The sequence below is a fragment of the Thunnus maccoyii genome, chromosome 9 (genome assembly GCF_910596095.1).
Source record: "Thunnus maccoyii chromosome 9, fThuMac1.1, whole genome shotgun sequence".
NCBI classification, from domain to species: Eukaryota; Metazoa; Chordata; class Actinopteri; order Scombriformes; family Scombridae; genus Thunnus; species Thunnus maccoyii.
The window spans coordinates 1,780,832-1,793,228 of record NC_056541.1 but is presented as its reverse complement, the minus strand read 5'-3'; the positions used below and the strand labels follow the sequence as shown (position 1 = coordinate 1,793,228).

The 12,397-nt window shown below is 39.7% G+C and overlaps 1 protein-coding gene across 5 annotated transcripts; it reads left to right on the top strand.

Moving 5' to 3' along the window:
- Positions 1-218: 218 nt before the first annotated feature.
- Positions 219-11,587, top strand: LOC121903425 (protein FAM240B-like). Of its 5 annotated transcripts, none has more exons than XM_042420430.1 (3): positions 219-324; positions 2,640-2,761; positions 11,434-11,587. In XM_042420430.1, exons 2-3 carry the CDS (start codon positions 2,640-2,642, stop codon positions 11,537-11,539), a joined length of 228 nt encoding a protein of 75 aa, XP_042276364.1. In that variant the 5' UTR covers positions 219-324; the 3' UTR covers positions 11,540-11,587. The 5 variants fall into 5 exon arrangements, 3 of the variants coding, with proteins under 3 accessions (XP_042276364.1, XP_042276366.1, XP_042276365.1); XM_042420432.1 differs by lacking the exon at positions 219-324 and adding an exon at positions 2,158-2,200; XM_042420431.1 differs by lacking the exon at positions 219-324 and adding an exon at positions 2,342-2,379.
- The last annotated feature ends 810 nt before the right edge of the window (positions 11,588-12,397 follow it).

The window sequence follows — 12,397 nt, the reverse complement described above, 5'->3', positions numbered from 1 at the left end:
CTGACGCCTCCCTCCATCCTGAGTCTCTGTCTGTCTTTCATTCTCTCTCTTCATCTCTCTCCCCCTCTCTCTCTCTCTGTTCATCCTCGTCTCTGCACTCCAGTTAAATCCAAACACAGAGTCCAGTCTGAGAGGGAGACACGGACGAGAGAGCAACACAATAAACAGAGGGAGAGAGAGAGAGAGGGAGGGGAAACATGCGCCGATTAAATGAGTGATTTACAGGATGCTTGACCAACCGCAGTTCACATGTAAAACACACACACATACAACCTCATCCACCCTTCAAGGCTGACGAACGCTCAGCTGAAGCTCTGAAAGAAGGTTTGTGTTTAATCTTTTTGATTTTAATCACTAACTCTCAAATAATTTAGTTATTAATCAATAATTAGCATGTTTACAGTGTTTAAGGTCAATTATTAGAATAACAGCCATTATAGTCCATTAAAGGCTGTTATTCAGTCTGCTGCTCTGATGTAGTTGCTGGTTTATCAAATTTACACTCAAACACATAATTGAAATGTGTTTTAACAGATTTAAGCATTAAAGTGCTAATTTAAAGTATTTTCCTGAAGTAAAGTTCATTATAACTTGCTGTGTGCCAGTTTAAAGTTCTGCAGCTGTGTGTGGATTTACTATAATGGGACATATTTATAAATAAGATTTATATGAGACATTGTAGTTAAATGTTATCTGATTTGCTGCTGAGTGTCATATTAACATTATTAATGTTTAATCACTTGTAAAATTGTGTGAACCTGTTTTGAAAGGTTAAAACTGTAATCACAACCATGACAGTAACACTAACAGAAGAAAGAATAGTAACATCAGTAGTGCTGTATCATGTGTATTAGTGGTAGAATCAGTATTATCCAGTGATGAAAAGTAAATAAATACATTTACTGTGATAAAGTAGAGTTTTAAGCAGTGGTGGAAAAGGCTACTTTATACTTCCACTACATTTCAGAGGGAAATATTGTACTTCTACTCCACTACATTTATTTGACAGCTTTAGTTACTTTTCATATGAAGACTTGACACAATGGATAATATAACAAGCTTTTAAAATACAACACATTGTTAAAGATGAAACCAGTGGTTTCCAACCTTTTTGGCTTTTGACGTCTTACAAAAAGCAGTGTGTAGTCGTGGTCACATTTCACATGTCTATGAGTTGTTAACAGCTCCACCAAATAGTGATTTTTCCCTCTAAACTTCTCACATGCTTTCATTTCAATAAATGTTCAAATGATCCAATATTTCAGCAAAAATCAAAGATTAGAGAAAAAGTCCAAAAACAGAACTTTGTTTTTTCTTCTTTCCTCTCCCATTAATCATCTCACCACCCCTCAGATTTATCTGCTGACCCTTTGGAGGGGCCCGACCCCTAGGTTGGGAACCACTAGACTAAACTAGCTAACTGTATATAAAGTAGTGTAAACTAGCTCCACCTCCAGCAGCTACAACAGTAACATGCTGCTCTAACACTGATGCTTCACTATTAATAATCTAATGATGTCATATATAATAATATATCAGTCAGAGGGACCAAACCACTACTTTTACTGCAATACTTTAACTACATCAAGCTCAGAATACTCATGTACTTTTACTGCAATACTTTAACTACATCAAGCTCATAATACTTATGTACTTTTACTGCAATACTTTAACTACATCAAGCTCATAATACTTATGTACTTTTACTGCAATACTTTAACTACTTCAAGCTCATAATACTTATGTACTTTTACTGCAATACTTTAACTACATCAAGCTCAGAATACTCATGTACTTTTACTGCAATACTTTAACTACATCAAGCTCATAATACTTAAGTACTTTTACTGCAATACTTTAACTACATCAAGCTCATAATACTTATGTACTTTTACTGCAATACTTTAACTACATCAAACTCATAATACTTATGTACTTTTACTGCAATACTTTAACTACATCAAACTCATAATACTTATGTACTTTTACTGCAATACTTTAACTACATCAAGCTCATAATACTTATGTACTTTTACTGCAATACTTTAACTACATCAAGCTCATAATACTTATGTACTTTTACTGCAATACTTTAACTTCATGCAGGACTTTTACTTGTAATGGAGTATTTTTACATTGCTGTATTGGTGCTTTTACTGCAGTAAAGGATGTGAATACTTCCTCTAACACTGGTTTTAAGGTACTTCTAGTTTACTTGAGATTTTCCATTTCATATTTCCCACTTTTAGACAACTCAACTTAAGGACACATTATAACTGTGTTTTACTATATTGTCATTCATTATCTGTTTATGCAGCAGCAAACACTTAGGGGTGTCCACATTAATAAACACTTAAATCCACTGACAACTACGTTATAGTGAGTTATAAACCATTTACTGACTATTAGTGATCAGTTAGAGGGCTTAAGGTGTTACTAACTTCAGTTAGAACTTACAGTAAACTGCATTTTAAGGTACAATTTACCACTAGCTGAAGATCTTGCTGACTTCTAGGAGCTGAAACAAAGCGTCTCAGCTTGATGTGAATTTAGTGTTTGAGAAGTATTAGCTGGTATTATCAGTTGTAGACAGTATCGCTAGCAACAGTAGTTTTACACTGAGTGTTGTGTTGTTGCAGATGAACGTGGCTCTGATCCATGATAGACTCTACATTAAGTCGTTCTGGGAGAAGAGGATCGATGCTCACACTCAGACTGCTGATACCGAGGAGCAGAGGATGAACGGTAGCGCGCTCAACAAGTCAGTAACATCACATCTGACTGCTCAGCACCACAAAGAAACACTCAGTTATACAGCAGCAAGTCAACCTCTCACCATGTTCACACTTATGGGAAGTAAACAAGTCCACAGCCACGCTAGCAGCTCTGTGGCTGTACAAGTCGCTACCACAGCGAAAAGAGTACATTTTGTTTTAAGCCTGTTTTTTGCTCGCCAAAATTAACGTTAGCATTATTACAGTTAACTATAGACTGTAAATGCACCATGCTAACCAAGCTAGCAGCTTGCTAGTATTAGGGTCAGCTCCACCCTCTCATCCAAATATGATCACTTTTGGCTCCAAAAATCCAAGATGGCGACAGTCAAAATGCAAACTCGAGGCTTCAGAACTTGAGCCCACAAACCAATGAGTGACATCACGGTGGCTATAGCCATTGTTTTTTTTTTTTACAGTCTATGGTTTTGCAGGTATTTGGTCATAAACCAAATTAAATATTTAACCAAATGATGGTGGTAGATGAAAAGTTATTACAATTCATCCTATGGAGAGCGTGAATTTGTGAACCAAATTTCACAGTAATCTAACCAATAGTTGTTGGGATACTTCAACAAACAACTAAAACCTCATGGTGGCACTACAGGAAAAGTCGGAGGATCATCAAAGTCAGTAGGATTCATCCTGAAGGGGACATGGATGCCTGAACAAACCTTGAAATATTTCAGTCTAGACTAAATTGATGGACCCACATTTCCATCCATTGAGACATGTTGCTAGCGTGGTTAAAAACTAAACATACAGTTTTTAAGAGGACATGTTCTGCACATTTCCAGCTCTATATTCATATTCTGGGATTCTAGTGGAATATCTTTGCATGATTCTCAATTAAAACCTCCTTATTGATCTTCTACTGGTCCTTTATGCAGCCCCTCAGTTCAGCCTCTGTCTGAAACAGGCCGTTTTAGCTCCTGTCTCTTTAAGGCCCGCCTCCTGATGAGCCCACTCTGTTCTGATTGGTCAGCTTCAGGAAGCTTCCTCCAGCTCCGGAGGCTACGTAAACAAACTATAGTAGCAGGATTTCACTTCTTTTTCTCCTTCTTTACTCCAAATGTCAACTTCTCAAATCCATCCGTACATGTTGGAGCTGAATCACATCTGAAATATGAGAGTGGACGACGTGAACAACACATGGAAACACCTTAGCAACCACCTTAGCAACCAAGGCTACAGAATGGACAACCATTTATGGGCATGTGCGACGAGTTGATGTCAGCTTGTCAGCAAGGTAGAAAAAAGTTGCAAACAAGGTGTTCAGACCAGATTGAAGCCCTGACTTTGACTTGCAGGCTGCATTTCTATACATCTTCACCTCAAGTTTTGGAACTTAAACCACGTTTAGCATCCGACTTCAAGACAGGACATAAATACCAGAAAACCACAAGAAGCAGAACATATCCCCTTTAAGCTAGTAAGCCAAAGCATACATCTTAATTCACTTGAAAAAGCATTCAGGCACAAATAACAGAATGTACAATACTGAAGGTGGAAAACACGTCTGCAGATAACTGCTGTGGAATTACAAGACCTCTTTCCAGGCTACATTAGCCACTACTAGCATAAACAAAAATCTCCTACTGAACCGTCAGTGGTCCAGGTGCATTGTGGGTAATGTAGGCACCAGGTTTTAGAAGAAGAATAATGCCTGCAATAAAAAAGTTGATATCTATGGGTCTGCTGCATTGATTTCATGAGTATGAGTAAATTATTAATCGGTGAAGTCATCCCAGAGGCCTGAATCAGACTGTGTTCTCTGCAAACACACTTTATCCTGAACACACCAACTCATTGAGCACTTTGAATGTGGTGTCTGTGACCAAACTGACTATGAATGTGGTTTCAGTGCGGGTGGACATGTGCCCCCCTGGTAAATAGACACATCTAAAAACAGATCCTCTCATTACAAACAGCTTCGTCTCTCAGCAAGCTGGAGGACATACCAGGACAAACACACCCAGTCGACCCTCACAGACAGTCTGCTTGTTAAAGGTCTCAGTAATGATGATCACTAATGAGCTGAAACATCAGCTGGACTGAAACCTGAGCTCAACTCGTCCGTCACTGACAAGAAAAAGAGATCATCAACATAAAACAATCAAAAATATGACACTCTGGAACTATTAGAGGACAAACTAACACCAGAGTTTGACGCCTTTCTCTTTTGTTTAGCATGAAAGATGATCCAACAGTTTATCTTTGTGTGGGGAAATGAATAAAAACCATCCTGCTGTGAAGGTCAATCCACCATTTGAGTGAAGCTGCGACTTGTTTAATATTGACTCAATATTGTCAACATTAAAGATTTTTTTTATTATTTGCAAAATGCCTCATCCGACCACTTTTGTGCTACCCAATTAGCAAGTTTTGCAAGATAAGATATTGCTTTCAGGTTTTCTAATGTTATTTTTCAATGCTGTGAGTGCCACAAATTTAAAGTCCAACTAAAATCACATTTAAATCACATCCCTCTTTGGAATAACATCAACATGTTTTTAAATGTATTGGTAATAGTTTTGTTTCATTAGAATGAATGACTCGGTGTCTGTGTTTGATTGACAGCAGCTGGGGGACGTGTCGGTGTCTGTGTTTGATTGACGGCAGCTGGGGGACGTGTCAGTGTCTGTGTTTGATTGACAGCAGCTGGGGGGCGTGTCGGTGTCTGTGTTTCATTGACAGCAGCTGGGGGGATGTGTCAGTGTCTGTGTTTGATTGACAGCAGCTGGGGGCGTGTCAGTGTCTGTGTTTGATTGACAGCAGCTGGGGGGACGTGTCAGTGTCTGTGTTTGATTGACAGCAGCTGGGGGGACGTGTCACTGTCTGTGTTTGATTGACAGCAGCTGGGGGGGCGTCTCGGTGTCTGTGTTTGATTGACAGTAGCTGGGGGGCATGTCGTGTCTGTGTTTGATTGATATCAGCTGGCAGGTGTTACATCATATGATGGAGACAATGTAAACAAACTCCTGTAGCCACAGATCATGGACACAGTGTGTCACTAACAGAGATCTTGAAGAGCAATAACCAAACCAGCATCTAACGGGTCCCAAGTGACATTTGCAGGTACATGCTGTTTAATGTGCTGCAGCTGAGCGGCTAATTAGCTAACCAGCTGCTAACTGACATTAGCGGTGCACTTTTCCCCGGTGAATGTTTGTTTGGCGGCTCATTCGACAAGCTAAGCTGCAGGCTAAGACAAGACGTGTTTATGTTTGTAAGTTAGATGAGAAGGAGACTTTAGCAGGAAAGCTAATGTGGGTTGTTGTTCAGAGTCTGTGGCTCTTGTGTTGTGTAGCAGGATGCTATCAGGCTCAGTGTGACCGCCTGCTCTGCCTGTGTATGGAAATAATGACTCCATCTAATGGTATTTCATCAAAATAATGTCATGATGCCATCATTTAATTAGAGAATTAAATATATAAATTTCTCCTTTGGTTTCTGATTTTTCTAAAAGGAGAACACAGGAAGTGATGTACTGTAGAAGACAAAAAAGCCATTTAATATCAGCTGGATTTAAATTCTTTCACTTCCATTGCATCAGCAGATGTCTTGGTACCACACAGATCTTAAAACCTCATCAAATAAATGATCTAGGAGGAGAATCCACACTGTAATCCGACACCACAGAGGCAGTTGTCTCCTGGTCAGCCAAACGTTTCTGCTGTGGTTCAGTTTGAATTTTGGAGAAAGTTTGGAAGCTGCTGCTGCTTCTTTCATCACATTATAATGGGATTCTCAAGCATATAGCATATACGTATATCCTCCTATTGAACCTTCACCTCTAATAGCATTACACCAACTATTAGCCCTATCCCTCCTAACTCCAGTCATCTGCTCCTCTATCCCTCCTTAACCTCACACCACCTCCTCATCCTCCTCCTCTTCATAACACCTAATCCCCCCGCTATCCATTACCCTGTACCCCTAATCCCCCACCTATCAATACCATGTATCTCCTAATCCCCCGGCTATCTTTTACCATGTACCCCCCCCAACTCCACAGCTATCTGCCCCCCGGTCGCCTCTAACCCCGGATCTAGTCCCCACTAATTGTGTCCGTTATGTGTGACCCGGCCAGAGGCTGGAAAAATGTGTCGCAGGGAGTCGAGGTGATAATGACAGAGCGATGAGTGATGGAGGCTGGCTGACACGCAGACAGATAGCTCAGATACAGAGGCTGAATTTAGAAGATGTTCTGTTTGAACTATTCAATAAGAACTTCTTCAGTCTACAGTCGGGAACTTGATCTATAATCTGTCACATTTATCTTGATAAAAACAACAGGTACAATTTATTTTCAATACATCAGTACATGAAACGTCTGGATTAACCACAGTGTGACCAGTTGATTGATGAGATGTCTGATTGGTTAAATGTTTCAAGCTGTTATAGATATTCTCAAGTTAATGCTTTTTATTTATTAAAAACCATGATGACAGTAAATTTATGTTGTTGGTAAGAGGTTCACAATCACCTAGCTTTACTGGAAACTGAAATTAAATTAAATTTATTTTATTTAAGATTAAAATGATGTCAATGTAAATTTTGTATATTACTTAACTCCCTCAATTCTTTTTTTTTTTCAATATTTCAGTAATCCAAAATCTCAGCAATACTGTGAAGTGAAAAAAAAAAGAAAAGAAAAAAAAACACAATACACTTTCAGGTTTCTTCTATTCTCAGTTTCTTAAATTAGTGGATCTGAAGACTTACAGTAGCTTTGATGTCTGATGTGTGGACGTTGATTGACAGCTGTGATTGACGGTTGGCTCCGGGACTCAAACTGAGTCGGACTCTTGCCTCAATATTTCACTAAGTTTGTTACTTGATTACAGTACCTGCCCTTTTAGCACAAATTAGCTAAAGTAGCTAACGTTAGCCCTAGTGTGCAGCGCTTGGTGTTCCCAGTAAGCTAACGTTAGCTTGGGTCTGAGGTAGCAGGACGTGTTTCCAGAGTGTGAAAGGCAACAACCCTGCACTCCTTATCTGGAAGGATCTGGCTCCAAACAGAAAAGATGGCGCTGACCAGAAGCTGCAACTCTGGGCTTCAAACTGGTTCCAGTGAAACCGCTGGGTGATGTCACACCTCACTATATATATACTATATATATACTGTGGTCAGAACATGAGGGAAGAGATCTTCCTTATTGAACTTTCATAAAAGCTTCATTAAGAGCAAATATGTGGAGCATAAAAACGCTGCTTCTTCATATTTAGTTTTGACTCTGGGGACAGAAAGCAGACCAGCCCCAGACCACCTGAGAACGTAGCAGAAGATCAGAAATGTATTTTAAACCATTCAGCTCTTTATAAACCAACAAAAGTATTAAAAGCTTTCTCAGGTGGTTTTGTATTTGTCTTAATGTGGCTGCGACTGACGCTGAGCCGCGAGGAAGGAGATGTTTTATTGTTCAGGTGTTTCACTGTGAGCAGAGGTCACTATGGAAACCACCTGGAAACACTGTTAGCTTTCAATCGAAGATGGCATTTTAAAAATCACAAATCTCATTGTAGACATCTGTCTGTCTGTCTGTCTGTTGAGGTCAGGAGGATTATCAGCAGGTGAAAGAACAAATGGAATAATCCAGAAAACTCAGTGGTGAAGAGACAGTGAGGACAGCTGACAGCGAGGGTTAGGTTACACACACACGCACGCACACACACACACACACACACACACACACAGTCATGTTTCCATCACTTCAGAGGACATTACATTGACTTACATTCATTTCCTAGAGACTCCTAACCTAACCCTAACCTTAACATAACCCTAAACTAACCTTAACTTTAAACCGAGTCTTCACCCTAAAATTAATGATTTATGTTAAATGGGACTTTTTGTCCCGCTTCGGCTTCGGCTTCGGCACCCCCCCCCCCCCCCCCCCCCCCCCCCCCGGTGAGTCCCCACAACATGAGGAATACCTGGACCACACACACACACACACACACAAACAAACAAACACACATTTACTCACGTACAGTCTGTTTGTACTTTCTTTGTCCTCTTATCACATACATGTTTAATCCAATTCATTTCAATGGGCTTTACTGGCATGAAAGATTCGAGAACAATTTTCCCCCACCTGTGTGTGTGTGTGTGTGTAGGTCATTCACTGTCCCTCTAGTTGTGGCATGAGCAACAGAGTTGAACTTGTTAAAGTAAATGTTCCTTATTTCCTCTCTCTCAGGCCCTTTTTCACACATGCAGTTTATCCCTGAAATGTTCAGGAACATTTCCTGCATGGGGTCAAGTGTGAACAGGAGCAGGACATCTGTAGCACCAATTTCCCTCCTCAAGATCTCAACGTAACATTTCAGGGAAAATTGCCAGTGCAGCTGTGTTGTGAATGACAGCAGTAACAAGCATGTAAAGGGTTACGAACGTCTGGCGAAAGACGCTTTCACATGGAGCGAGCGAACCAATCACAAGCCTTGACGTGTGAGTGATGTACTGCGAGTTGGGTGGTGTTTTGTTTTAGCTCGTCTGTTTTCAACATGGTGGCCGCGTCTCCAACTTTATCATATGACAGCTAAACAGTACGTTAAAATGTGTTTCTGAAAACATTTGAGGCGGGAAACAGGCGACGCAGTAACAGAATGTTGATTCATATTGATCCAGACTGAGTTATGATGGTGGTTGGCATCCATAAGCGTTACATTACCGCCATCTGCTAGACCCCCCCCCATCTATTCAGGAAATGTTCCTGACTGTAGCTGCATGTGTGAATAGTGAAAATCACTTGCGCTTCCTGAAAGGTTTTCCCAGTAATTTACCAGGAATTATGTGTGAAAGAGGCTTCAGACACACAGTTTCCGTCACTTCAGAGGACATCACATTGACTTAAAGGGTTCATATCCTGATTTTTGTGTTTTTTTGTTATTTGTGTTGATGTTAAAAATGGTCAAAGTTACAAAACTTGAGGTCAACGTATGTAGAAATGCTGCCTGCAAGTCAAAAGTCAGGGCTTCAACCTGCTCTGAATAGTTCGTCTGCAAAGTTACTCGTACTTCCTCCTCGTGACGACGTCTTGCTGAGGTCGTTCACGTTGTTCACACTCATATTTCAGATGTGATTCAGCTCCAACATGTACGGATGGATTTGAGAAGTTGACATTTGGAGTAAAGAAGGAGAAAAAGAAGTGAAATCCTGCTACTATAGTTTGTTTACGTAGCCTCCAGAGCCGGAGGAAGCTTCCTGAAGCTGACCAATCAGAACAGAGTGGGCTCATCAGGAGGCGGGGCCTTAAAGAGACAGGAGCTAAAACGGCCTGTTTCAGACAGAGGCTGAACTGAGGGGCTGCATAAAGGACCAGTAGAAGATAAATAAGGAGTTTGTAACTGGAAATCATGCAAATATACTCCAGTAGAGCCCCAGAATATAAATATAGAGCTGGAAATGTGCTGAATACATCCCATTTAAATGAAGTCTTCACTTTAACATTTAATGATTACCTTTATGGGGACTTGACAGATTAATGCTCCCCACAACATGTGTCATAAAAGTTACACACACACACACACACACACACACACAGCCAGAGTGATGTTGGTGTGTGTTTGATTGATGGTGAAATAAAGAAGCGCAGTGAAACGCTGATGTGATGGTGATAACACTCCAGCTGTCACCAAGATACCAGATCTGCCTGGACTCAAAGACACCATAACATCACACACTGAGGATGACTTTACTATATGCAAGTCTACTAAAATACTCGTGTGTGTGTGACTGACTTTTACAACCACAGACGGTTCTGCGTGAAGAGATAAAAGTGATTATTGAGTCACAGTCGAGTAAAAATTAAAGTGTCGGAAATCTGGACTGTTGGTCGACTTGCACGCGTTTCTTCCCGCCTGCTTCAACTTCCCCTTTAAAGTTTTCCGGCGCCGAACATCTCCTGACCTTCAACTACTGAAGGGATTTATGATTTACCATATTTGGGCACAGCTGCATATTTTAAATTTAGACATAAAACACTTTCACTGACAAATTTGAACTGATAATACTGATAATAATAAAGTTTGATCAACAACAATATTTGCTCTACTTTATTTTCTTTTTTAAGGTTTTTTTTTGCTGCTTTATCTGTCTGTTGAGTCTTTCTCGCTGCTTTCTCTGCTCCCAGATTTACTTCTTATTCTTCACAGTCTGAACTAACTGGCGTCTCTGTCGGCGTCTCTGAGCTCTGAATGTTTCTCTGTCATCACTGCGTCAGCTGCAGGACTCAAGTTATAATGTTAAACAAACACAAAGCCACTTAGCAGCAGATAATGTTAGCATCAGCAGCTAGCAGCCTGAATGGATCTCATATTCTTACATATTAACATTTTGGCTTCATTGCTTTCACTTTAACTCAGTGGTTGTTTGTATCAGTGTCATTCATTATAATATAAATATAATAATCAGTTTGGAGGCCTCAGACCTTCAGACTGAGTTTTATTTCAGCTCCTTTAACCACAGTCACAGAGCAGTGAGGTCACATGGTAAAGAGGCAGAAGCTGATTGGTGCTTTGTAGACGGAACCTTTTAGCACCGAGTTTGATAGAGAACAGAAAACAAATGCAAACCTGAACGAAATGTTAATAACGTTGAAGTTTCATTTCAGTAACTCATTTGTGTGTGTGTGTGTGTGTGTGTGTTCAGGTTGAGGGGGGAGTGGCTCGTTCGTCTGGAGAATCGAACCAAACACCTGAAGAGCCTCGACGCCATTAAGAAGGTCAAACCGGAGAAGTCAGCTGATCAGACATGAGTTTAAAAAAATGTGAAGAACTTTGGTGCTGCAGAGATTCATCTTCCTCCTCCGACTGTTTAGAGTAATAAACATTTTTGGCAAATAATGTTTTGAACCTGTTTGTTCTGTATTCAGTGATGGAAAGTAACTAAGTACATTTACTCAAGTATTGTTAAGTATTTTAAAGTACTTGTACTGTACTTGAGTATTTCCATGTGATGCTACTTTCTACATTTCAGAGGGAAATATTGTACTTTCTACTCCACTACATTTATTTGACAGCTTTAGTTACTTTTCAGATGAAGATTTGACACAATGGATAATATAACAAGCTTTTAAAATACAACACATTGTTAAAGATGAAACCAGTGGTTTCCAACCTTTTTGGCTTTTGACGTCTTACAAAAAGCAGTGTGTAGTCGGGGTCACATTTCACATGTCTATGAGTTGTTAACAGCTCCACCAAATAGTGATTTTTCCCTCTAAACTTCTCACATGCTTTCATTTCAAGAAATGTTCAAATGATCCAATATTTCTAATGATGTCATATATAATAATATATCAGTCAGAGGGACCAAACCACTACTTTTACTGCAATACTTTAAGTACATCAAGCTCATAATACTTATGTACTTTTACTGCAATACTTTAACTACATCAAGCTCATAATACTTATGTACTTTTACTGTAGGAGGATTTTTCATGCAGGACTTTTACTTGTAATGGAGTATTTTTACTTTGCTGTATTGGTACTTTTACTTCCTTCATCTCTGTCTGTATTTAACTCTGTAGAGTTTTGAGTAAATATTGCTGAAGTGAGGAATTTAATCTCTAGTTTGCAGGAGTTATGAAGTCGTGTTCACAAAACAAAGAAAA

Excerpts from the sequence above, each read along its gene's own strand:
- LOC121903425 (XM_042420430.1), top strand. The coding sequence starts at position 2,640 with ATGAACGTGGCTCTGATCCATGATAGACTCTACATTAAGTCGTTCTGG. Across the intron at positions 2,762-11,433 it reads AACGGTAGCGCGCTCAACAA|GTTGAGGGGGGAGTGGCTCG; the intron begins GTCAGTAACATC and ends GTGTGTGTTCAG.